Source organism: Caenorhabditis briggsae (genome assembly GCF_000004555.2).
Source record: "Caenorhabditis briggsae complete genome, chrIII, whole genome shotgun sequence".
In the NCBI taxonomy this organism is placed as follows: Eukaryota; Metazoa; Nematoda; class Chromadorea; order Rhabditida; family Rhabditidae; genus Caenorhabditis; species Caenorhabditis briggsae.
In genome coordinates this window covers 19,712-46,158 of record NC_013490.2, presented here as the reverse complement: position 1 = coordinate 46,158, position 26,447 = coordinate 19,712, and the positions used below count along the sequence as shown (strand labels likewise).

At 40.9% G+C, this 26,447-nt stretch overlaps 7 protein-coding genes across 7 annotated transcripts; 3 read left to right on the top strand and 4 right to left on the bottom strand.

Annotated features, from left to right (window-relative positions):
• Positions 1–262: 262 nt before the first annotated feature.
• CBG15281 lies at positions 263–7,436 on the top strand (the record flags this gene model as incomplete). Its single annotated transcript, XM_045243262.1, has 20 exons — positions 263–317; positions 401–527; positions 571–619; positions 712–894; positions 942–978; positions 1,045–1,300; positions 1,447–1,646; positions 1,693–1,866; positions 1,911–2,148; positions 2,228–2,352; positions 2,397–2,693; positions 2,739–3,295; positions 3,806–4,268; positions 4,342–4,494; positions 4,550–4,897; positions 4,955–5,067; positions 5,790–6,491; positions 6,538–6,676; positions 6,723–7,256; positions 7,354–7,436. 20 exons carry the CDS (start codon positions 263–265, stop codon positions 7,434–7,436), a joined length of 4,833 nt encoding a protein of 1,610 aa, XP_045095620.1.
• Positions 7,437–9,140: 1,704 nt separating this feature from the next.
• Positions 9,141–15,356, top strand: CBG15282 (the record flags this gene model as incomplete). Its single annotated transcript, XM_045243261.1, has 8 exons — positions 9,141–9,174; positions 9,973–10,117; positions 10,180–10,767; positions 10,895–11,424; positions 11,478–11,899; positions 11,992–12,067; positions 12,161–15,124; positions 15,202–15,356. 8 exons carry the CDS (start codon positions 9,141–9,143, stop codon positions 15,354–15,356), a joined length of 4,914 nt encoding a protein of 1,637 aa, XP_045095619.1.
• Positions 15,357–17,033: 1,677 nt separating this feature from the next.
• On the top strand, positions 17,034–20,157 carry Cbr-unc-45 (the record flags this gene model as incomplete). Its single annotated transcript, XM_002642950.1, has 6 exons — positions 17,034–17,122; positions 17,169–17,423; positions 17,469–17,676; positions 17,720–18,360; positions 18,417–19,665; positions 19,714–20,157. 6 exons carry the CDS (start codon positions 17,034–17,036, stop codon positions 20,155–20,157), a joined length of 2,886 nt encoding a protein of 961 aa, XP_002642996.1.
• Positions 20,158–20,988: 831 nt separating this feature from the next.
• On the bottom strand, positions 20,989–21,307 carry Cbr-nlp-32 (the record flags this gene model as incomplete). Its single annotated transcript, XM_002642951.1, has 2 exons — positions 20,989–21,151; positions 21,201–21,307. 2 exons carry the CDS (start codon positions 21,305–21,307, stop codon positions 20,989–20,991), a joined length of 270 nt encoding a protein of 89 aa, XP_002642997.1.
• A 692-nt stretch (positions 21,308–21,999) lies between these two features.
• On the bottom strand, positions 22,000–22,430 carry CBG15285 (the record flags this gene model as incomplete). The annotated part of the gene is made up of 2 exons (XM_002642952.1): positions 22,000–22,193; positions 22,241–22,430. The coding sequence occupies 2 exons, from the start codon at positions 22,428–22,430 to the stop codon at positions 22,000–22,002; spliced, it is 384 nt and encodes a 127-aa protein (XP_002642998.1).
• A 232-nt stretch (positions 22,431–22,662) lies between these two features.
• On the bottom strand, positions 22,663–23,969 carry CBG26077 (the record flags this gene model as incomplete). Its single annotated transcript, XM_045243260.1, has 7 exons — positions 22,663–22,864; positions 22,905–23,005; positions 23,054–23,185; positions 23,231–23,510; positions 23,554–23,645; positions 23,709–23,764; positions 23,810–23,969. The coding sequence occupies 7 exons, from the start codon at positions 23,967–23,969 to the stop codon at positions 22,663–22,665; spliced, it is 1,023 nt and encodes a 340-aa protein (XP_045099627.1).
• A 679-nt stretch (positions 23,970–24,648) lies between these two features.
• CBG15287 lies at positions 24,649–26,422 on the bottom strand (the record flags this gene model as incomplete). The annotated part of the gene is made up of 6 exons (XM_045243259.1): positions 24,649–24,966; positions 25,013–25,393; positions 25,708–25,803; positions 25,850–25,922; positions 25,966–26,060; positions 26,270–26,422. 6 exons carry the CDS (start codon positions 26,420–26,422, stop codon positions 24,649–24,651), a joined length of 1,116 nt encoding a protein of 371 aa, XP_045095618.1.
• Positions 26,423–26,447: the final 25 nt, after the last annotated feature.

The following is a 26,447-nucleotide window of genomic DNA, read 5'->3' as shown; positions in this document are numbered from 1 at the left end:
TGTAATTTTGTTGTATTCGAATCTTAAATGTCTGAATTTTTAATGCCCACAAGTATGAAAGCACTCCGGAAATCCAAAGTTTTCCGAGAATATTTTTCACATCTCGAATTTTAGATACCCTTCGTATCTTTCTTTCAACGAACATCCATTCTAACATCACAGTTCGATTATAAAATTATACATACATTTTTTATCTAACTTTTTCAATCTCACATTCTAAATTTATCTCTGGTTTTCAGCATTTTGCTCTTTCACAGAAGATATGCGGTTAAGGCCTCCTCGCCGTTGGCTTTTCCAATTTTTGTGTACAGCATACTGTAAGTACAATTTGTTAGACAATAGTTGAATACATTTTGTCTAGTCAAACTTCCGATTTTCAAAAAAAATTTGCGAATTACAGTAACTCAACTGGCCAAATCTTATTGTGAAGAAGATGCTTATTGTGACGAATGCGAATTAGTAAAAGTGGGACAGCCATGCAATGACTTTGATAGGCTACCAGTATATACATGTAACAACGATACCAAGTAGGTTTTTTTTACGACATCACACAATCTAACTTCTTTACAGGAAAGTAGTTTACACACCTTCCAAATACTTCATGTGCGTAGATGGCGAAGTAAGTGCAAAAAAAAGAAATGGTCATGTTGGTCAAACAGAACAAAAAATGACCAAACATAATCCCCAGTCAAAAACTGTTTTCGTTTGCAGGTGATTCAGTTCGATTGCTCATACCGCAATATGCCGCCTGCGGTGTTCAACCAAATCACAAGAGAATGTGTACAAGAAGAGACGACAGATAATCACATCAGAAGACGGAGAGCTACGACGGGATCTTCCGTGTTGGTGACGTGTGTAATTTCAACACTGATTGTCAAAGAGGAATGTTCTGTGGTGGAGGAGTTTGCAGTTGCTTGAGTGATTTCGTATCAATTTCTCAGCACTGTTGGCCAAGTAAGCGATATGGTGATGCGATGGGTGGAATTTATACTTGGGCATTTGAAAATATCGTTGAGTTGGAAGACATGATCTAGAATTTTTCAGAAGTCAACCCAGGAGAATCAGGATGCGTTGAGAATCGACAGTGTGAAGCCGTTTGGCCGGGAACCACTTGTACTTCTGCTGGTCTATGTGAATGTCCAAAAGAGACTGTCCCAAGCAGAACAAGAGATGGAACAGTGTGCATATCATCTGCTCTACCACCCGCCTGCCCGTTACCAGAAGCACATAATGGAAATCCAAATCCGGCTACTGTTCTAGCCAATCCATCTACGCATCCATTGAATCCAGGGAACTATATGTAAGTTTGAATGTTCAGAGTCTTGCGTTTTATAGTATAAAGTTAGTGTCTCGAAGAAATAAAAATACGCGCATGAAAAATTGATTCAGGCAGTAGCTTTAGTATTTGTTTCTCGAATTCAAGAAAGATCAGTCATCTGTTTCTAGGCCAGTACTTTGCAACTCGCTTTCCTCCGAAACACGGACATCAAACGGTGGGGATGGGTCCACTTGGTGTGTGTATCCGGACGGTGAACAGGACGTCTACATTGCCGATACATACAATTGTATCAGCCATCCACAAGTCAACAACGATCTATTTTCTGAATACTCAGAGAAAGTCGATGGTATATGTTGTCATAATCGAGGTAGGACCTTTTCCAAATGGGTAAAAAGTTATAATTATTTTTACAGCCTTTGTTTGCATCCAACCTTTGGAATCTGGAGATGAGCCATCTGTACCTAGATGGTGGTACAACTCGGCTACAGGAACTTGTGTGCAATTCATGTGGGATCCGGATACCATTACCAATGCATCGCCAAACAACTTCAGGACCGCTGAGCATTGCGAATCTTACTGTAGAGATAGTAAGTTCTCTCACCTTGTTTGAAACCAAATATCTAACTTTAAGCATGTCGTCGCGGAGGTCCAGAGTTCGCCTCTTCTAAGTTTTCGATCCTTGATGAGGTACCACGAACCAACTGCCTGGCATCCACTTCCAGATGTGACCAGGATCACCAGTGTACATTAATCGGATCCCAACAAACATGTTGTCCAACAGCTGCCCATATCTGTAGTGCTAACGGAGGACGTCTTTTACTGACAAAACCACCAGAGAACTATGATCGTGGATTGCAGATTGCTGGACAGTACGTTAAGAAATATCAGATACAAACATTTTCCTCGATATCTTATTTAGCACTTTCCTTCATATCTATGTATTTTCAGCAAATCAGTCACCCGGTACTATTACGATATCGATCAAGGAAGATGTGTAAATTTTATGTACCAAGGACTCGGAAACTATAACAACTTTTTAACGAAACAAGATTGTGAATCGTTCTGCTCTAAGTGTGAGTGATTTCGAGCAATAGGTTCAACAGTGAAACAATTTCAGTAGTATGTGAAAACGGAAACCCTCTAAGGATTGGGGAAGAATGGCAGAGATGCGAGACAAATGCAGATTGTCCATCCTCTCATTCTTGTCAAGGAAGTCACAAAGTGTGCTGCCCAACCGCCCAGTCACTATGTACCCAACCAAAACGACTTGGTGACTGCACTTCGGCAGTTAGAAGATATTGGTATAACGCAGCTACAAGGACTTGTGAGATGTTCCAGTACACTGGGTGTCAAGGAAATGATAACAACTTCCCAACACTCGTGGCTTGTCAGCAGAGGTGTAGAGGAATTAACGGTTTGCACGAAACATAGAATCATCCGCACAACCCATGTTTTTCAGTGGAGCCAAAATGCCAACACGGTCGTGCATTCAGAGATCGCAATGGAAATTTCCAGCAATGCTCTGATAAGCAAAATGGACCAAAGTGTCCTGTAAACTATGTATGCTCTTTCGATGGTACAACTCACGGATGCTGCCCCACTAAAGCATTTACCTGCTCGTTAAACCCAGACAAGGGTGTTCAGTGTGGGTCGGGACGGTCTTACAGATACCATTTCAACTCTAACAAACAATCATGCGAGTCATTCCAATACGAGGGATGTGATGGGAATGCCAACAACTTCCTCACTTCGGAAGATTGCCAACACTACTGTGGAGTAGGTGGATGTCCAAATGGAGGCATGCCATTGAGAGATGAAGCTACGAATAAACCAATGAGTTGCTCGGAGAACAAATCATGCCCATCTACACATGAATGTTTGAGTATTCCTGTGAATGGAAATGTGGGAAATCGCTGTTGCCCAACTAAACAACACATTTGTAGTCAACCCCCTCAACAAGGAAACCATTGCTCCAAAATATCTGTGGGCAGATATTATTTCAATATCGTTACAAGGGTTTGTCGAGAATTTATGCAGGGTTGAAAAAAATAAAGCGATCGAACTTTACCAGATCTCGAACTATGATCTCACGTGAAAGTACGTTGTCTAGAACACGGTTGGGAACCTGAAAAATCGCGGTTGGGAACCTGAAAAACGCGAGCTTCGTCGCACACAAAAGTTGGCTGCGTGCCAGATTCGAAAATTTCAAAACATGTTTTGAAAAAACGTGAAGTTAAGCGTTGTTGAGTCGCTACTCACCGAAAAGCCGCGACGCGACCGCGCAACGCGTCCAAACTTGGCGCGCTTTCCAATTTTTAAGTCAAGGTTCTCTTCCGCGAGGCCGTGCTAGAATAATATGATTTACTATTAATGTGCAATATTCACAGCGTTGGTATAATAATAGACAGATTAGTTTAGAATAAAAATAAGTACACTCAATCATAGCGACATAAATACATAGCTAGAAACATCTAACCCGAAATGGGCTCAATAAGATTCGGGAAAAATCAGATCAAATTTTTGTAGATCAAAAAATGTTTACAGGAATGCGCAACTTTCCAGTACAATGGATGTAACGGAAATTTGAACAACTTTGCTACTCAAACAGAATGCAATAATTTCTGTAGTTCTGCTGGTTGTGCTGTCGGTGAAGTTGCGTTTAAGGATGTGAACACAAAGAAAGCATTCGACTGTAATAATGTACTCATCAACAGCTGTCCAGCCAATTTCCAGTGTAGATTTAACTCCTTGACTTCTGGATATGTTTGTTGCGGATCTACAAGCATGGGTAAATTTTATTTTTTCAATGTTGATCATTATATTTTATTGTCAGATGTTTGTCCATCGGAAGAGCGTGCATTCATCAACTCTCTTGATGAAACTGTTCGTGAATGTGCTATCAATGTTCCTGGAAGTTGTCCAGCAGATTTTCTGTGCAGATTCAATGCTCAACGAAATAGATACTACTGTTGTGCTCCAACAACTGAAAGTGAGTGAGCAAGGCTGTAACGATAGCTTCTTCAAAACTGCTGAGTTAGAAAAATAAGAGAAGAATTTTCCAGATGTGTGCCCAGACGGTCGTGCTCTATTCCGGGCCAAAAAAACCTTACTTCCCATTAGATGTACTCTGAACAATCCCAACACATGCCCAGATGGATATAGTTGCCAGAGCAGATCGAAAAATGTGCTTCAAGGATTCTGCTGTTCGGCAAGAAGTTAGTTTCTTTCTTAATATAAATGTTCAGACATTTAATAATCATTTAATTTCAGATGTATGCAAAGGAGATTCGGAATTCTTGATGGACGAAAAATCGAAAATGCCTAGAATCTGTACTCCAGGAGCATTCATCTCATGTCCAGTTGGTTATCGCTGTCATAAACAAACCCCCTCCTCAATGAGTGGATTCTGTTGTCGTGGAGAGATTAATGCGATATCCGAAGGATGCCCTCCTGGAGAATATGCGTATGCAAAGAAGAATGAAGTCGTTGCTTGTGATCCATTCAATCCCGAAAACAAAGGATGTCCGGCTACTTTCAGTTGTCAATTTGCTGTCGCTTTCCAGAGATATCAGTGTTGTGGAAAAGACCCGATTGAAGAGGATGAGATTGAGCAGGAGGGTGAGTAAGGTTAAATTTGAAGATAACTTTTTTTGGAAATGAAATGTTATTAATGAGAAATACGAGTATCTGTGGCTGATTACCGCATATTCATTCCCTCAAACGAATTCCGAAAACACAATGTCCGTTGCGGGATCGGAATGTCTCTTCAAGTATCGTATATTGACAGTGTACTTTCTGAGATGAGGAGCAGGTGTAATCCCTTTCGAAACTTTTGTTTGTTGGTTGCGAGGATGGTATTGAGACGAGTTAGGGAAAGAGAGCAACACGGAAGCTTTATGAAGGGAACACATCACGACAAACAAAGAGATGAGTGGGGAGAAATTGACGCGGACAGGTACTGCGGACATTGATGAAATTATGAGATATCTCTCGATTGGATTTAATTTTTTTGAAAACGGAATCTGGAGAAAAAGATGTTGGCAAAGGAACTTTGATTTGTTTTAAATGGTACTTTCAAGCAAGAAGAAAACTGTGGGGATAACATTAAATACTTTCAGAAACCGAAAAAAAGTTTTTAAGTAATTGATATTGAATTAACTAAACATTTCATTCAACACAAACAAATAATTCAACGAAACAAAGACTTTTTTCTAAACCCCTAAATTCCTGATCCCGTATCTCGTTGATCTAAAATCCTGGCGGAAGTGAGCAGTGTCAAGTGGTTCATCGGGCCCGTTCCTTTATCTCGGCCCGCTGACCGCCGCTGCTCTCAAAGGAAAAGAAGACATAATTAGTGGTGTTTAGATCGGACAAAACATCAATAAAGGGTTGAAAAAATAACAACCAACAATCGTTTTTTGCACGATGGCTATTTGTTTTCTGAGAGGGGAGAAATAAGTGAAAAGTTACAATTGTTTTTGTGAATTTGAATACACTCAGAAGATTTGAGAATACGGAAATCATGTTTCTTTCAGAACTCGGCTGCCCACATTCTCAAGTTGCTCTAGTGAGCAATGATCACCCAGTAGTGTGCACGGCTTCTGGAGCATCCTGCCCAACTGGCTACTTTTGTCAATTCTCGGATCGAAACAAACAATTCCAATGTTGCGGGCACAAAGCAGGATGTCCAGGGGAGTCTGTTGCATATTTGGATATGACTGGAGGAGCTCAAGAATGTTCTGTGAAACTAAGGAACTGTCCGGAAGGTTACAGCTGTCAGAATGCAAAGCAAGGAAAAACTATATGCTGTACTGCTTCGAGAATCAGTGCGAGAGATAGGCCGACCTCGTCGAACTCAGAAAGTGTGACACCTTCTATAACAATTGCGCCAATTATTCTGAGTACTGGTGCTCTGATTCCTACTATAACCATGCCATCATCAATTACATCTTCTGGACACACTGGTAAATCTCTATGCCCTCCAGATACTGTATTGGTTAACGGAGAATGTAAAGTCAGAGGAGCCGTTGGTTCAGTGTGCCTTCTGTCATCACAGTGCACTTCTGGAGCTGAATGTGTCGGACAATTGTGTGCATGTGGAAAAAAATTCCGAGAGCAAGATGGGAGATGCATTCAGGTTGACACTGATGGTCTCATTGGTATAGAAGAAAAGGGGGTGAAGAAACAGAAGTGTGGAGAGGACCAAATTGAGGTAAGAATAAGTGAGTTAATCTTTTAAAAATGATTTGGTCTTTCAGAAAGACAATACTTGTTTGGACAAATCTCAAATGGGTGGATCCTGTACCTACGATGAACAGTGTCAAAATGGAACCACGTGCACTATGAAAGTCTGCAAGTGTGCACCAGGAAGTTCGCCTTACAAAGATAGATGTTTAAGTAAGTCAAATAACCGGGGACCTATCAAAAAATACACTGTTTTCAGACAATGTTAACATTTGCGAACATCCGAAGCAACCAGTGATTTCGTTAGAATATTCCATCATCCAGTGTGCCAAACAAAAATGTCCGAAACCATCTGCATGTGTCTATTCAAAGATGATCGGATCTTACGTGTGCTGTTCAAATGCTCCTATTGCCATGAGCAAAGTAGGGGGCGGCGGGGCTACTGTGAGACCAATTACAGGGATTCCTGGCAGAATAGTTAGTGGAGGAAGAGTTGTAGCTATTGGGTCTGTATCAGGAGTTGGTGGAAAGTCGGTTTCGAAGTACACTTGTCCAGATGGAAGAACCCCAATGTTATTTCCACAAAACAACATGCCATTGGTTTGTAATCCAGTTAAAGGATGTCCACAGGTACAATTTTTGAAAACTATAAAGTTAAACAACTTCCAAGTATGCTATACTCAGGGACACACGTGTACTAACAAAATGTGCTGCCCGAATGGACGGGTGAAACGGTCGGAACCATGTCCGAGAGGATGGCTGATGGTGGATAGGGATGGTACATCACAATGTGGTAAGAAATAAGACAATGTCTGGAAAAGCTCATTTGTTAGGAATTGTTATATCAGACTTTGAGTTTCTGAAAGACTTGTTTAATCAAATTTTTTTAGAACCACAATGCTCAACTCCATGGTACTCTCCAAATATGTGTAAACCATCAGAAGAGGAATCCGATCGACCAAGAATGCGATAGAAAACTTTCAAAAATTCAAACCGGTTTTCCTTTTCTAATTCTATTTTTGTTCCCAGTTTTCTCAAAAAATATTCTGATCTAGAATTTTTTTGGCTCGTTACGGTTATTTTCATTTTTGCAATTTTTATTTCATTCTTACATACTAGAAGGCTATGTTCAATTTGGCTGTAGAGGACCAACTATTTGAACAAAGCTAAACCCCATTACCTTCCATCCGTCTCTTCAAATCTTTCCACATTTGCTTTCGGAGATGTTCTTGTCCTTTTGGTATATATTTCCTACACTGTGCTCTAAAAATAAAGAAACTCAACAATATAACCATCATCATAGTCTCTCCCACTCTTCATTGTGACCCCCATTAACCCATTTGAAAAACGGGCGGTCTTACCTAAAACAAACATAGGTGCTGCTAAAAAAAAAGGAAAAAAAAAGAAAAGCGCGTGTTTTTCATTGATGTCATGATTCAGCGGCGGAATAAGAGAAAGACAGTCCAAATCCTTCTATGCTCTTCTTAGGTTCTTTTTAGGAATCCGCTATTGCGCCGCGTGATCTTATCATTGTGTCCCGAGCAGACCAGATTAACTTTCTTTCTCTCCCTCTCCTTTTTTGGATTTGAAATGTCATGGAGGAGGGGAGATTGGAATTGTAGCACAATTGAAATAATACACATAACGCATGACAAACAAACAGAATCGGAAGAAGCTTGAACCTAGAGCAAAGATTGAGATGCTAATTCGGGCAAGTGAATGAAATAGAGTTTCGGTAGTTCAAAAACTAAAAAGACAATCTATAAAGTTTACAAATCAAACTCAAGAAAAATGTAATTCTGAAGACGATTCGTTACCTGATAAGGTTTGATGAATAGTTGGAGGAGTAAACCAGTGTGAAAATATCAAAACCTCGATTCATTCGAAATTCAGACTGATTCTATGATGAGGTATTCTGAAATTTTGAGAGTGCACTTTTCCATTTCGGTGCAGTGAACTCGTTTTCAAACACATGCAGCTATTTCAGAAGCAAGATAGTTTTGAAATTCAACAAGACTCTTACCAGATTTTCAGGTGCTGATCAATGCCATCAGTGATGTTAGTACCTGCGATACCAATTTAACATTTTGAAATTCAGAATGACGTGGCAATTTCAATAAGCTTTTCCCAGATAACGCTTATCACATATCATGCTCTGTATACAATACACAGACATTTATAAATATCTACCCAAAACTCTTTGCTCTATTACATGTAAATCGCATTACTCGCTGCTCACAAGAGAGTGACCCCCTCCCTGGCTCCGTATCGGTCACTATATTTCTCGGGCAAACATTCGAAGTCTATCTGACTCCCACGGAGGGAGAGCAAGACGAAGAAGAAGCTCTCCTAAGAGCACATACAAATATAGTGACCCCTCCCCTTCTGACCGTTACGACGAGCAAGGGCAAGAACAGACAGACAGCCCCAGAACATCCCCTCCCCATCTCCATCCATTCGATTGCAACTACTCAGTGTCAGTGGGATTCCTGTACTCACTACACATTTCCCCTTTATACATTTTTCATCTACCACTGTATGATTTTCAATCGATAGTCACATTGTCTTCTTAACTGCTTCAACATATCTGATAGTATTCAATTTCACAATTTGAACACAAAAAAGGAATCCAATTGTATTCTTGTTCATAATTATCAATTTACACACACTCGCAGAAATGCGCAACTGGTTTATTCTACTCCTGCTTGCAGGTAAGATATTTTTAAAATTCTTCTAGTCAGGGTTTATGTAGACGATCGTTGATGAGCTCATTAACATCTTAGACTATCATCGACATTCTCACAATTCCTACTTTGATATGGTATCAAATATTCGCTAAACATTTTTTGCAGAAACCCCAGATGGAACATTTTGTCCGCATGGTACACTTTTGATATACTTTTTTTAGAAAACCAAATGAAAATTTAGAATTTCTCTGGGGTTATAGAAATACTTTGCTTATGTTTTCTTTTTTCCATTATTTCCGAAAATTCACTTTTCTTCAACCAATTCGCTTCAATCAAATCCGACCATGACCAATACATCGATCTTAATCACTAGAGACTAAAACGACCGCGTCCTATTTTGATCGGAATCCAGACTACAAAGTTCGAAACATTTCTGCCTTCCCGCTATTTCAATATCTTTGTTTGTGTGCTCGGCGGAGCAAACTGTTCCCAAACGCAAAATCAGATCATACAATAAAATTGGCAAACATTGAGAATTCTCACACTTTCTCCCGGACGATACTGGACCCCGCGCGCAGCGAAGAAATCCACGAAACTTTTGGGAGTGAATTGAATGAAAAAAGCGAACACAGTTTGGGGTCAGTGCAAATATGGACAGAGGCGTGACTCTTGGCGAAAGAAAATAGTTGTGTGTATTTTTGCCCGATTTGGATTTTATAGAGGGGAGCGTGCCCAAGGGATCAAATTTGAAAGAACTGAGAGGAAAAGTGCAAGTCTCTCTGACATTGATACTTACAATTAGGAAATATATTTCACTTGCAGGAGGCGCTTATGCAACTACTGAACAGAAACCAATATGTAGGATAGGCGATGGATGTGATAGTGCAGGATGTCGGATACCGACACAAGGAGATGCTTGTGACGAGGAGATGAGCATTGATTCAATTTATTGCGATCTTGCTATAAAGTGAGTAATTTCAGAAAAATTTTTCAATGCGCTTTGCAATTGTTCCACCTAAAAAAAGCAAGAACTTGCTTTTATATAAACATGTTCCAGCAAAACCGATACACACGAGAACGCATTCCTGATCTGCAATCTTGTGAAGAAGGAAATCGAACGAAAGATCTGCCCAAAGGTAATACCATTTCGTTAAGATTTTCGACATTCTTTCTATTGCAGAGCCAATTCTTCATTGATGGAAAGTGCCGAACTGGCAATGTTCGGTATAAGCGTCAAGGAGTCGCCGGATCTGGAAGAGTTGGAGATTTCTGTAGCTTCAATACGGATTGTCTTACTGTAATTTATCTTTCCTTTGCTTTTATCGAACTTTCTTTTCAGGGAATGTTCTGCTCTACTGGCTCATGTACCTGTCTTTCGAACTTTGTTGCTATTCAAGGATACTGTTATCTTAAGAAGAATCCAGGAGAGTCTGGGTGTCAATATGCCGAACAGTGCTCTGCAGTTTGGCCAGAATCCAGATGCGAGAAGTCTAGATGCGAGTGCCCAGAAGATGTTAATGGAATTCCATATGTTCAAGCCAAGACCAGAGATGGAGTCGTATGTGTTCTTCACTCCGGAGAAGATGGAGATCCGGTACCAAAGTGCCCACTTCCAGAGTGAGTTTTTCTTGTCAAATTCAGGTATAAGTTATGAAATCCTCCAAACTATAAGTTTCTAAATGTTTTTCATTGAGGTTTAAAAATTTTCCTGTATTCATGAACAATAAATCTGAGACATATTCAGATATGACGATGACCTCTTGACAATGCCAGTCTCTCAACTTCGCAACCCACATATGACTGATCCAGACGATGCTGATATCCAGATGGGAGAACACATCAACCCTCTTCAATTCTGTTCTTCTCAATCCACAGATTACACTACCTTTGTTGCCAACGGTGGAGGTGCATGCGCTTTTGCCACTGACTCCAACAATGCCCAGGAAGGAGATGGTGTTTATATCGCTGATATCTATGACTGTGTCACATCAACAACTTCTATGGCCAATGTGAAGACTGCTATGGAGGGAGTCTACGACATCCATCCAGCTTCCGATGGTATTTGCTGCCCGAACAGAGCTTTCACTTGCATTCAACCAAAGAGAGAAGCTGATAGTGGAAGTGCTGCTCCAGCTGGAGTCAGACCAAGATGGTGGTACAATGCTGTTACTGGAACCTGCGAACAGTTCATGTGGGACCCATGGGATGAGACCGAGATGCAATCCCCAAACAACTTCAAGACCAGAGAGCACTGCGAATCTTATTGTAGAGATAGTGAGTTTCTTAACTTCCTCTTCATTTCTATATCTAAAAAAAACTTTTTTCAGCCTGCAAACGCGGATCACCACAATACCTGACTGGATCAAGCCAAAATGAGGATGAAGTCGTTAACAACTGCCAGACAGCCTCCTCATGCACATCTAACTTTGAATGTACCTCTATCGGATCCATGCAACTTTGCTGCCCAACCGTCGCCAGCATCTGCTCTAACACCGGAGGACGTCCAGTCGATCTCATCCGTTCCACCAACTTTGACGCTGGAATGCTCATGAAGAGAAGCTTCTCGATGACATTCTCCACTAGCTCGCGATACTACTACGATGCTGAACAAGGCAGGTGTATTGCGTTCACTTATAACGGAGCACTCGGAAACTACAACAACTTCAAATCGTCAGCTGATTGCGAGCTGTTCTGCGCCAAATTGCAATGCAAATATGGTACACCACTTAAGATCGGATCATCTAATCAGGTAAGTGGGCAGAAAAAAAATATGAAAGATTGAAAATGTAGGAAATTTAGAAATGAGGAATTTTTTGAAAACAAAAGTTAACATTTTTCCAGAGATGTTCTGCTAACGCCGATTGCCCAAGTACTCATGAATGCCAATCGGATCACAACGTTTGCTGCCCAAGACCACGTATGTCGATTTTTCTGATCTTCTAGCTGGTTTATATAGTGTTTTTAACCAAGTTCAACATTTAAATAGTCTGTTCTAAAAATCTATTTTTAGAAGCCATCTGCTCTCAGCCACTTCGTCTCGGAGACTGCAAGCAATCCGTCCGTCGCTACTGGTACAACGCCGTGACTCGTGCTTGTGAAATCTTTGATTATACTGGATGTCAAGGAAACGACAACAATTTTGAGACTCTGCTCGAGTGCCAGAACACCTGTGAGAATATCATCCCAGAACCACAGTGTCCACAAGGAGACGCCTACAAAGATTATCAAGGAAACTATTATGTGTGCTCCAATTCTGGCGCCGGCAACTCTTGTCCAGTCAACTACGAATGTTACTTTGACGGATATGTCTGGGGATGCTGTCCAACCAAGGCTTATACATGCACTCTCTCCCCACACAAAGGAGTCACCTGTGGATCCGGATCATCCTACAGATATTACTACAACTCTCAGACTCAAGAATGCGAGTCCTACCAATACAATGGATGCGATGGTAACTCCAACAACTTTGCTACCAGAGAAGATTGTGAAGGATACTGTGGAGTTGGAGGATGTCCAAATGGAGGAACCCCTGAACGCAACGAGTTCGGTCAACTCATGGTCTGCTCTGCTACTCAAACCTGTCCTGGAACCCACGAGTGTACTTCAGTAAACTCAGGATCTTCTGTGGTCAACAGATGCTGTCCAACACGTGCATACATTTGCTCTCTTCCACCACAGCAAGGATCTTCGTGCAGCAGCTCTGCAGCGGCTCGCTTCTATTTCAATATTGTCACAAAGGAGTGCACCCAGTTCACCTACAACGGATGCTCTGGAAACTTGAACAACTTTGCCACCCTCGAGCAATGCAACAACTTCTGTCTCTCTGCTGCTTGCACACCAGGAGATGTTGCTTACGTAAACCCTAACACCAACATGCCATACGAATGCAATGCTGCTTTATCGAACTCGTGTCCAACCAACTTCGGATGTACTTATGACCAGCTTTCCGGAAACTCTGTCTGCTGCGGAGCCACCAACATGGATGTCTGCCCAGAAGGCGAGAAGGCCTATGTGAATGCTGCCGATATGGGAGTCCGCGAGTGCCTGATCAACGTTGAGGGATCCTGTCCAAGTAACTATCTCTGCAGATTTAATGCCTTAAAGAACCGATACTATTGTTGCGCATCCATTACTGGAGATCTTTGCCCATCCGGAAAGGCTCTCTACAAGGAGCCAAGTTCTAAGGCTCCAATCCGTTGTACTATTAGCAGCAATAACAACCAATGTCCAACTGGTTACACATGTCAATCGGATGTTCCAGGAGCCTTCCAGGGATACTGTTGTTCTGGAAATCATCTATGCCCTAACAAGGCTGAGTTCTACTTGGAAGAGTCTTCCCAGATGCCAAGATCTTGCACAGTTGGAGCTTTCATCACCTGCCCTAACGGATACTCCTGTCAATCGACCCAAAACGAATTCACTACTGGATACTGTTGCAAGGGAGAGGTAGCATCTGTATCTGATGGATGCCCACCAAATGAGTACGTCTTCATGAAGGATAACCAGATCGCCCCATGTGATCCATTCAACCCACCTAACGCACCTTGTCCAAATGGATATTCCTGCCAATGGTCGTTGGCTAATCAGAGGTATCAATGCTGTGGAGCCACGCCAATCACTACTCCAAAGAGTATTGCTGCTCTTGGATGCCCCAACAACCAGGTTGCCTACCGTGAGCACTCTTCCAATGCCCCAAGAATCTGTACAGCTGCCTCCCAAAACTGCCCAACCGGATTCTTCTGTCAATTCTCTACTGCTAACAACCAATTCCAGTGCTGTGGAATGTCTGGAGGATGTCCAAATGACTCGGTTGCCTTTATTGGAATCACCGGAGAGCCACAATCTTGCGCCATCGGACAGAGCACTTGCCCATCTGGATACTCCTGCCAAAGAAGCATCTCTGGAGCTCAACTCTGCTGCACCACTAACGAAGAGATCCTTCCTCCAAGTACCAAGGGATGCACCGAGAAACAAGTCGAGGTTGATGGAGTTTGTCTCGATAAGAAATCTCTCGGAGAGGCTTGTAACAACCAAGTACAATGTCCAACAGGATCCACGTGCAAGGATTCGGTGTGCTCTTGCCCAGAAGGACATCATGAGCTCAACGGAGTCTGTCTTGCGGACTGTGGAGCTAATGAAGTCGAGGTCGCTGGAAAGTGTGTTGTCAAGGCCCTTATCGGAGAAGCTTGTGAAGCTGATGAACAATGCCAAGGAGGATCTTCTTGCTTGGATGCAACCTGTACTTGCCCAGAAGGAGAGGAAGCTGTGGAAGATGTTTGCATGAAGAAAATGTCTCGACCAATGAGCACTTGCCCTGTGCCAGGACAAATTCCGTACCTTGAGCCACGTACCAAGAACGCAAGATTCTGTACCCCATCTCGACCAAATTGTCCACGTGGATTCAGCTGTCAATTCTCTCAAACTGCTCAACAAAATATATGTTGTGGAGGAGGAAAGGCTTCATCTGTAGTTGCAGAAAAAAAAAACGGAAAGCCAAGCACCTTCAGTTCCAAACCAAATGGAAAAGAAGACACTGACGAGGAATCAGCCACAAACGTTTGTGATAGAGGGAGTGCATACGTTGTGAACGGAACACCAAAGCAGTGCACTGTTTCTCCATGTCCATCTGGATACAAGTGTACATTCTCCAAGAAGAGTAAGAACTATTACTGCTGTTCTTCGAAGGTTTCTCCAACCACCGGTTCTGGATCATCCGGAGCTGCTAATGGATGTGCCACTGGAACCGCTTTGTTGTTCCCATCCACTGGCACCCCAGTGCAGTGCTCGAACAGTGGATCTAATAGTTGCCCTGCTGGATACAAGTGCCAGAAGAGTACATTGTCCAACAGATTCCAGTGTTGCTCAGTTGTTGAGGAGGAAGAAGAGGAAGACATTGTAGTGAAGGCTCCAGTCAGAGGACGTCCAGTGGTTGGACGAGGAACGACCAATAAAAACAAGGAGAATGCGGCGAATGGTAAGTCTTCCAAGAATATATAGTTTTCTAAAAACTCGACTGTAGAATCCATCTAAGCTAAAAATGTATTTTTTCAGGACCATGCTCGAACGGACAAGTACAAGTGCTACGAATCGTCGGTGAAAGAATAATGAAGAAGTGCGAAGACAAGTGTCCTCCACACCAGGTAGCTGTTCGCGGAATCTGCCGTGACAAGTACCTCGCCGATGCTCCACTCAACAACGAAATTTAATCGGTGTTATTTAATGATTTATTCTGAATTCTCCCTCTTTCTAATTTATTTTTCTCTCTTTTTTGCCATTAGTTTCCAAAGTATAATTGGTGACTGTCCATTGAGTAGGTGCGTATTGCATCATTTTTTTTTTGAATAAACTTCTTTTTTTGAAATTTTTTTTATTTATGTTCTTTATATTCCAGTATCAACATGTTCCCGTTTTCATCTGAAACTTAAGGGACGAATCGTTACATTCGATTCCAAAATTTTTGTAGGGAGAAACATAAATGTGTAGTCTCTAAATCAGTAAAGAATATTTGAACATTTTATTTGATGGGTCTGCAACTATTTTTTTCAAATAAACCATGAATATTCTTTTTGAATTAAAATTTGTGATTAATTGAGAACGAATTCACCTAAAAACAACAGTAATCAAAATTATAATAGCCTTATTAATTATATTTGTCCTGAGAACTTTTATGTTTTCGGTGAGAATTATGTTTGCTGCTGTGTTCTAGGTTAATTAGTTTTAATTTATCCCAGTTTTTTAATTACAAAAAAAATAATTTTTAAGAATATTCAGATTTTTTTCTATATTCAATAAATTGATGTTCATTGTTTATATTGACATTTTCCACAGAATTTACTACTAACTCCTGACTCATCCCCTCACAATGCATCTTCTCTTCCAACTATCTATCTGTACAATTTCATTTTTCTTTTTCTTTCCTTTCCTTCGCTTGAAAATTTGCGCACAGTGCATGCACACAAGAAACTTTAGAAAGGATAGGAAAGAGATTAAGGATATCCAGAGAGACACCAAGAAACGGAGATTATTCAAACATCGAGAAGGAATCTCCCCGAATCTCCGCCAGTGGGTTCGCCGTAACTTTACACTATTCTTCTCCGTATATTCCATTTCATTGCCAGTCAAACGATTGGAAGAAGAAGACAACTGGCATTTTTGTTCTTTTTTTGCTTTGATTTGAATTCTGAATATTATTGGAAGCTCAAAATCTTTAAGTTTCGATTATTTGTTTGTTTAACTATATGAGATGGTTTCCGTAGTTTACAATTTTTTCAGAATACCATGGTAAATTGAACAGAAACCCGCCGAAGAGAGATAAATTTCTGACAAAATTGTTTTGAAGCTTCTTAAAATGAAACATTTGGTCTGCTGCAGCAGATGTAGATTAAGAGATCCGAACGTTCTATTATCCAGTAATTTCTCAGCCCCAGAACTTTCTATTACACCTTCTTCTCTCCCCCACCACTCTCTCCCTTTCTTCGATCACTTCGCGAGATTTTCTCTTTTCTCTGATTCTCCGCAATCATAACAATATTTATTTTGTCTGGGAGCTTCTCGAAAGCTCCAGAGCACCTAGAGGAGAGAGGCGGGATCTTGTAGGAACTGGCTGAGACTTATGCTTCTCGAAATTTCTACCGTTAGCAATAGTTTCTAGAATTTTCAAATAGCAGTTTATCATTTTCCGTAAATATGAAAAACATTCTTAAATTGTTTTTTTAATAGTTACTTTTCCAAAAAATACAAATAAAACTGTTACTGAAACTTTCAAAAATACCAAATTTGGATTCCCTCTCATGTATTCTCTGCGCCTCCGTTCTCTATTCCGTTGCCTTCGAGCGCACTTGCATTTCTCTAAGATTTTGGATTTTTCAGCCGACCAAAACAGAATGGTGGCTCGAGTGCAGACAGCAGAAGAGATTCGCGACGAGGGAAATGCTGCTATCAAGGACCAGGACTATGTGAAAGCCGATGACTTGTACGTTTTTAACATTTTAAATTTCTTTATTTCTCTAAATTTTCAGGTACACAGAAGCTCTTCAGTTGACCACCGATGAGGATAAATCACTGCGGCCCGTTCTCTACCGAAATCGTGCATTGGCACGACTGAGAAGAGATGATTTCGAAGGAGCACAATCCGATTGTAACAAAGCGTTAGAATTCGATGGTGCCGACGTTAAGGCTCTTTTCCGACGAGCTCTGGCTCGTGAACAGCTTGGTAATGTGGGTCCCGCGTTCAATGATGCGAAAGAGGCATTGAGACTGTCTCCGCAAGACAAGTGAGTGTTCAAAAAATTGGAAAGTTATTGTAAAAAGGTTTTCAGAGGCATCGTGGAAACCCTTCAACGCCTTGTAAAAGCTAACAATGACAAGATTAAGCAGACAACATCGTTGGCAAATAAGGTCACAGATATGGAGAAATTGGCATTCCGTGGAGAAGCAAAAGACGTAGCTCAGAAGCAGACGGCATTGAACAACTTACTGGTGCTTTGCAGGGAGTCGGAGTCCGGAGCTACTTCAGTTTGGAATCAGGTAATCGTGAATCAGAATTGAAAATATTATTATCAGTTGACAGGGTGCCATCGTTCCATTCATCTTGAACCTGATAAATGACAAGGCTGAGAACGAGGAACTCATTGTTACTGGCATCCGAATCCTTGACGAGACCCTTAAGAACAATGCTCGTGCTATGAAATTCCTCGCGATGCACGATTCGGAAGGCGGGAAGTCTGCACGATTTGTGTGCCGTCTGATGTGCAAAAGAAACAACAAGGAATACGTTGATTCTGCTGGAATTTTGGTGCAGAGAGTATTTAATGCAATGGCTAAAATGGACAGACAAAAAGAAATGAAACCGGATCCTGAAGTAGCAGATGCCAATAAGCTATGGATTATTCGTGTTCTTCTAGAACTTCAAGAGATGCTTCAAGACCCGAAAGTTGGAGTTTTTCAAAGAGAGACGGTTATCGATCTTTTTCTCAAAAACCTGATGCATATGGATGGTGGAATTCCACGTGGATGGTCTTGGAAGTTTGTGGACGAGCGCGGATTGTTGGTTTTGTTAGACGTGGCGAGTCAGATTCCTGAACAGTGTGATTATCCGGTGTCAGCTGAAACTAGACAGCACGTGGCGATTTGTCTGCAAAGATTGGAAGAGGATATGGTTTTCGATACGAAGAGACTCATTTTCAAAGAGAGAGTCGATTTCTTTTTCAAGTAAGTTGGCTTAGCTGTTGTGAGGTGTCAGATTTTGAACAAACAATCATTTTCAGTGCTCTGATCTCTCGCTGTACCGATGATGAAGAAGGTCACAAGTACCGAATCAAGCTGTCCTGCTTCCTGATTACCATGCTTCAAGGCCCTGTCGACATTGGAATCAATTTAATTATTAACGATCAATTGACTCCTATCATGCTCCAAATGGCCGCTTCCAATAACCATTTGATGCAAGGAATTGCTGCTGAGTTGATTGTGGGCACCATAGCAAAGCACGAAAGAGCGATCAACATGCTGAAGGTCGGAATTCCCGTTCTCCGTGCTCTTTACGATTCAGGAGACCCGACAGTGAAAGTGAGAGCGTTAGTGGGTCTCTGTAAAATTGGTGCCGCTGGAGGAGATGATATTTCGAAGGCCACAATGAAAGAAGAAGCTGTGATTAGTTTGGCAAAGACTTGTAAAAAGTTCCTTCTGGAAACAGAGAAATATTCCGTTGATATCAGAAGATATGCCTGTGAAGGACTCTCCTATCTGTCACTGGATGCAGATGTTAAAGAATGGATTGTAGATGATTCGTTGTTGCTCAGAGCTCTTGTGATTCTCGCGAAAAGTGCTGGACCACTTTGTGTTTATACATTAGCCACAATCTATGCTAATCTTTCAAACGCATTTGAGAAACCAAAAGTCGATGAAGAAATGGTCAAACTTGCTCAATTCGCCAAGCATCATGTTCCAGAAACTCATCCCAAGGATACAGAAGATTTTGTGGAAAAACGAGTGCGGGCTCTGGTCGAAGAAGGGGCAGTACCAGCGTGTGTAGCTGTGAGCAAGACAGAGAGTAAAAATGCTCTTGAATTGATTGCCCGAACACTGCTGGCATTCTCCGAATACGAGGACCTACGTGGAAGAATCATTGCAGAAGGAGGAACTGTTCTTTGTTTAAGGCTGACCAAAGAGGCTTCTGGAGAAGGAAAAATCAAAGCAGCTCATGCGATTGCCAAGTTGGGATCCAAAGCAGATCCGACTATTTCATTCCCAGGACAGCGAGCTTATGAAGTTGTGAAGCCACTATGTGACCTTCTTCATCCTGAAGTTGAAGGAAAAGCGAACTATGATGCTCTTCTGACACTGACCAATCTGGCAAGTGTTAGTGATTCGATTCGTGGTCGGATTCTGAAGGAGAAGGCGATTCCAAAGATTGAGGAGTTTTGGTTCATGACCGATCATGAGCATTTGAGAGCAGCAGCTTCAGAGCTTCTGTTGAATTTATTGTTCTTCGATAAATTCTATGATGAGACTGTAGCGGTGAGTATACTTCGATAAATTCTCAAACTATTATAACATTTCTTTCAGCCTGGAACGGATCGTCTGAAGTTGTGGGTACTCTATTCTGCTGAAGTTGAAGACGAGCGTCTTTCTAGAACTTCCGCTGCTGGATTCGCTATCTTAACAGAAGACGAAAATGCGTGTAGCAGAATTCTTGAGGAAATTCAATCATGGCCAGAAGTTTTCAAGGATATCGCGATGCACGAAGACGCTGAAACACAACGTCGCGGACTGATGGGCATTGCAAATATTATGGCATCAAGTGAGAAGGCGTGCTCAGAAATCGTTGCATCTGAAGTATTCCGAGTGCTGGTTGCTGTGACAAAGCTCGGAACTATCAATCAAGAACGAGCGGGATCTACAGAGCAAGCGAAACGGGCGATCGATGCCGCTGAAAAGTTTGGACTTGTCAAACCGTCGGATCGAGAGATGTACGAGAGAGACACCAAAATGAGCACTATTCAGGAATAATTGGTTTACTTTTTATTGATTTTTGTTGTTTTCTATTTTTAATTGCATATTCTAAATCATTGTTTCGCTTTATATTGCTTCCCATTTCATGTACTTATCATTTATCGAATTTTGCCTTTTTTATAAATACCTCTTTGTACTTTCACAATTATGAAGAATGTTTTACCATACTTTCATCCAAAAAATATACAGTATTTTTTCTAACAGAGGACCATGGGCTTCTATTTTTCCACCTCCTTCTGGGGGTGAACTAGTATTAGAGAAAACCCTCAAATTAGAGGATTTTCGGTTTTTAACTGAACTGGAAGAGTTGTAAAACGACAAGAATTAACGGAAACTACCAGAAAAATTAACAAATAAGAGTATTGCTGCCCAAAGAAAAATACGCAGCCAGGGTGGGCTTCTATTAGAGGATATACGGTAACTGGGAAAAAAAACGAGAAACAAGAGAAGAAGTACACACCGCTCGCCCGCTTCCCTCGTCGCCTTGCCTTTACCCTCTCTTCATATACTCAAAGCGACCCGATGTACGCTTACTGCAGTGTGGCGCAGCGGTTAGCGTGCAGTGTTGGGGGCAACCCCTCGCTGGTTCGTTCCCACACGTGTCCTGTGATGACAACATACATACACCATTACGATCTCTGAAGACTTCGTGCTGATCATGTATCCATGCAACACCAACTGAGGGCAATCGAAAAAAGATAAAACAACTACGCCTTTTTTGTTGCTTTTCCTTGCTTCATGAGTTGTGAAGTGATAAAGAAAGAACAGATGAAAGAATAGTTTTATTATTATTTGTACAGAAAAAATATCTGGTAAAGCAACGATGACTTATTTTCCCCATCCACGTCCATATCCGCGTCCCCATCCGCCTCCGCGTCCCCATCCGCCTCCACGTCCCCAGCCACCACCGCGACCGCCGTAGTATCCACGGCCACCTCCCCATCCTCCACGGCCACCCCATCCACCCCATCTCTTGACACGAATGGATTCACTGAAAAGATGATAATGTTTTGTAATTCTTTAGTTTTCAGGATACTTACTCATCTCCGAGAGCTTCCAAACTGAAATCGTCAGATGGGTAGGTGAATACTGGAAGAGCAGTTAATGCCAAAAGGCAGAATACAAGAAGAATGTTCAGTTGATTCATTTTTCAGATTTCAGACTTGCTGATGTCTTCTCTCCAAAACTCTTCCGTCTTTTATACCAGACTGTTTCTGATCTCCATGTGATTCGGCGAAGAGATGCAAAGATCAGATGGCGCATGACGTCGGCGCGAAAATTAGTATCACAGTGGGGTTTTGACCTCCTAGATCGTATTCTGATATGAGGGAGAAATGATATAGACGTGGGGAATGATAGATAAAAAGATAAGAAGCGGATGTTGTTGTTCGTCGAATTGAGAAAGTAAATAGATCCGATCTGAATCAGATCAATTCACTAGATCGGGTAGATCAGTATCAGAATATCTTTTTTCTTATGCCATAACTAGTTTCTGGGAGAAGGTGGTCATTGAAAATCATTCGTTTGTTGCTTTCCGTCTGGGAGATGACCACTGAGAATTGACCAATAAGGAAAAATATTTACTAAACTCTTGAAAGAAAAATTTTTGCAAATGACTCATATTATTTTCAAACTTTCAGAATGGCTGATTTTACTTTGGAATTGATGTTTCCAAAGTCCTACATGACTAACTGTCCGATTTTATCATGTTTTGTGTTGACCAATTGAAATTCTGAAACATAAATTCCAAAACTCAGTAATTTATTTCTGAGACAATATCTGAATTGAAAAATTTCGATGCTAAACATATTCATTCAGGAATCAATCAAAATGACAATTTTATGTTATGTTATAGATTGTCCATCCACTTGGGCTTGGTCTGGCTGGTCTCAGGAAGAAATACATGTACATTTTTCTCCCTGGCTTGATCATATCTACCGTAGTATGAATGTGTCCTTCTTCAAAGTATCCGACTTCTGTTGGGTAGTATTCGTAACTTCCAAAGATTAACATAGTCATGGTGATATTGATTTCTCAAATTGTCAACATTTAAGAAAAAAGCAGTACTAGAAACACTCACTGTCGTGATCTGTAGCGACGATCAATTGCCGAATAGCAGTCTGATTCAAGTCCTTACAAGCCTTCTTTATTTCCACAAAATGGTTATTGACGATTTTCAATGGATCTTCGTTGGAAGATCCCATGAAACGGAAAAGAGCCCCGTTCACGGAGAACAGAAGGAATAATAGAATAGAAGACTGAGAAAGCATTGATGATGTATAAAAAATAAAAGAACGAGAGGGGTTTATATATGCAAAAAATTTATGATTCGATTTGCTGAAAATTGTAAGAGAGGGGAGGATAGATGGTTTATGGGGTTTATGCATGAGAATGGGAAGAAATGGAATGAGAATATCAAAAGCGAACAATAATGGAGATACAGCAAAAAAAAACATAGGAATTAATATATTACTTTTCAAGCACAGGAAGTGAGGCGATCTTTTATTGCAATTCCTCCTGGTCCATTCCCTCTTGAACTTTATCATTCGAATATCTTCCGTAAAACGATTGCTGCTCAGTGCGGATCGCGTTGACCAGGCCCATACGGTACTTGGCTCTTCTTTCGGCTATTTTCTCTTCTTTCTTATAGTCATGTACCTCAGGTGGAACTGGCAAGTTGAGATGGTTGAAGCTTCGTGAGAGTCTGAAAAAAGATTGGAGAACTTTCCAGGAAGCGTTAACACCTGTTACGTCTTTCAATATCTTCTTCTCTTTTCCAATCAATCTCATTTATGATCTTCTCGGACTCTTTGCTAATCGGTGGAAGCTCTTTGAATTGATAGTACTGGAAAACTTCAATAATATTTATCAGTATTTGGCTTGTATCACGCACCTCTGTTGGGTTCCGAGAAACGAAGGAGAGATTTGGGAACTGATATTCGTTGAGAAGGATAATCTTTCCCATCTGATTGAGAATGTAGATGGAGAGGACTGGTGTCCACATGCGATGTTGGTTCATCAGGATCTAAATTTTCAGGAACTATGGAAAAAATCGCTTCTGGCAACATACCACATTGTCTCCTTTTCTGGTCGCCATTGCAGAAAAACATCCTGAGAACTGGATCCCGTTGAAGTCGATGTTGTTTTTCATCAACATCTCTCCCATCATATATCCTTGTCGAATTTCCATGGTGCTCGTTTTTTTAGGCTCAGGAATACAAGGGACAAGTAACTTCTCGTCTGTGTCGTAGTCATAAAAATAATGGGGATCAGAATTAAAACGAAGGCCTACGGCGTATGTTGCACTTTTGTGCAGACCGGTTACTTGAAATTCGTAGAGGTAAGTTGATCTGAAAAAATTATTACCTAGGGAAGCTATTGAGTCTGACTCACTTTGTAAGAGTTCCATCCCATCTAATAACTTGCTGTCCGTTTAGTTGCTGGTCATGTAATGATATTACCTCGATATCACGGTGTTCTTCATTCTGGATAACTGGACGATACGTCAGATCAGTCCAAGGGGTATATTGAGGCTATCGCATATTTACGGTTTTGTAAATGTACTCCTTGTTCATTTCGAAATAGTTAATTACTCTGGTGAGGTCTGAAACTTGTGCAGGATGCGAAAATCCGGAATTTCTATAATAACCCATGTTTGTAGCCCCTGGAACAAATGGCTCGGCAACAATCTCAACGATGGGCAACTTGGATGGTGGTTTTTTCTCTTCTATATCAAAAAGACTATATCCATTACTATCGAATGATCGATGAAATGTATTGAATGATCGTGAGGTAGCACTGTGAGACATCTGTAAACCATAATAATTTTACTCTATGTTGAAGCTGGTAAGTCGTTAAAATTCATTGGTAATTTGCCAATAAAAGCCCGTTGAAGCTTTAAACTTGTGGAAACTATACAACGGATGCCGCGGTGCTATCAGCTGCTGCTACCTCTTTTAAGCCCCACCCACTATGTTTCCAGAAAAATTATTATTATGAAACCAGATTTTTATGGAGTCTTAAGTGTAAGTATTAGAGCGGAAATAGTACATTAATTCAAAGAGAGGAAAAGATATTTCAGGATCAGAAGACGCCTAGGAATCTGGTGGCAGAAATTAACTACTCATGTGTGAAAAATCATAAAAGCATATACTACAAATGTTGGTTGATGAGAATTTGAGCAGGTCTCATGACAACCAGGATTTCGCGGAGTACGAATTTTCTGATTAACATGACTGAAGTATTTGATATGTACGAAAGAAACCATTTTATTTATTGGAATGAGCTCAAGCGACGAAATTTCTAATTACAGGGCGGATGAGTTAGACTCTGATGTGCCATTCAGTTTAAATTTGAATGATATAGTTTAGTTCACTGCCAATCTGCAAATACTGCCAAACTATGAATACATAGATTACTTTTAAAAAAATAAAATCCTTTATATTCAAACAAAAAAAAAGAAAACCCATTACGATAAATGATCAAGTTTTATTCATGTCCTCTGTCTGGCTCGACATCTTCTGATTCCGATTTTCGATGGAAAATGCTATCCACTACCATCTGATAACCGTTCCGAACGTATCCTAATAATCCATGTTCCACTGTCGGTTGAGAGCGAGGAAGAGCAGACACATGGTAAGGTGGAGGCCCAACGTATGATGGATACCTATAAGCAATGGGAACGAATGGTTGACCAAGAGAGGGTGTCATGAGTCCCGAATTTTGATGATATCCAAAATGTGATCGGTATCCATGATTTGGTTGGCATTCAGCAAATAGAGTTTGCTGATTGCGACCAGCATGTGCCTGGAAAAGAGAAGAGTTTTAATTGTTGATCTAAATTTCTGTTTACCCGTCGAACGTGCTTTCTATTCTTTCTCCCATCATACGAAGACCCATCGGAATGCGACCCTGACTTCTGTGAAACCAACGAATCCGTAGATGCTGTGCGTTTGTACGGGGACGATCCAGACAATGTGGACGACGACGACGACGACGTTGTATACGTAGAATTCAGGAGATAGATGCTAGCACGATAGTCACCACTGTATTCCTTAACTTTTCCAAATTTCGCGGTCTCGAACATTTGCCAAGTGGGATTAGGTTCAGCTAGGATAGCTCTCATGAACTCCAAAATCGATGTACGGCTGTATCTTTGAGTGGAGGGATTTTTTTGACGAGCCAGATCGACTAAAGCACCAAGCACACGATAGCCACAAGAGAAATTGTCTGACTGAAATTTTTTTTTCATTTTGCACACGTGCGATAGGGGCAGATTCGGATGATTGTTACGGTCCGGGTCGATGAATTTTTTTTTTCTTGCCCCGGCTTGTAACAAGCATGCCATTTTGTTTTTTTCATAATCCATAAAAAGGCCTATTTGGAAATTCACATATAATTTTTGAATGGGTGAAACAGAAGAAAGGGTAAGACCAATAATGTCAATCATTGAGCACGCAACATAATAATAATTTATTGCGAAACTAATCTTTGCAGCTAATTTTTAAAAGCTACAGTATTTTTTTTATTTGAAAAGCTGATACAAACCTGCGCCTCATACTCCCTATCCACTAAACATGGAATGTACTTTGTGAAGAGGTGCCCAAAGAGATGACTGATATGAGTTGAGAGTTCTGTGAGAATCTGAAAGCAATATTTTGTGAAAACATGAAACTTTAGTCTGACATACTTCAGGAGTCCCATCCGATTTCCATGGTTGCAAACTATCATAAATTTCCACTTTTTGATGTTTTGCGTTATAACTAAAATACTTTCTGGATTCGTTAAATTGAAAGAAGAACTCACTGAACAAGAACATAATGTGAACGGGTCCTATCATACAGGACCTGCATCGCAGGACTTTTTCCAGTAACGTGTTTTCGAATATCTGCCACATCGGTCTGAAAATTCAAATATCGAGAATCTTGGAATCTCGGGAATTTTTACAATCATCAAAAACTGAATTGCCATAAACGCCTCTAATCTTCTCGGGCACACTGCTTGAAGTTTATCACAAAATGAGTTGATCAAATCGTCTTGAAGTTGTTCGCCAAATTTGACCTAAACATTTCAAATAAAATGTTGCTCATTCGAAATGTAGCCCATTTACCTCTTCTTGCAAATCACCTCCTGTAGATAATCGCTCTATAACTCTTACGTCAGCTGATTCTTTGGGATTCCCCAAAACTTCATCTCCTTTTTGTCCGTCCTTCTGTTGTCCTACGTCATCTGATGAGGATTCAATATATTCCAGACGTCCCATATTATGTTTTGAAGTAGTTTACAAA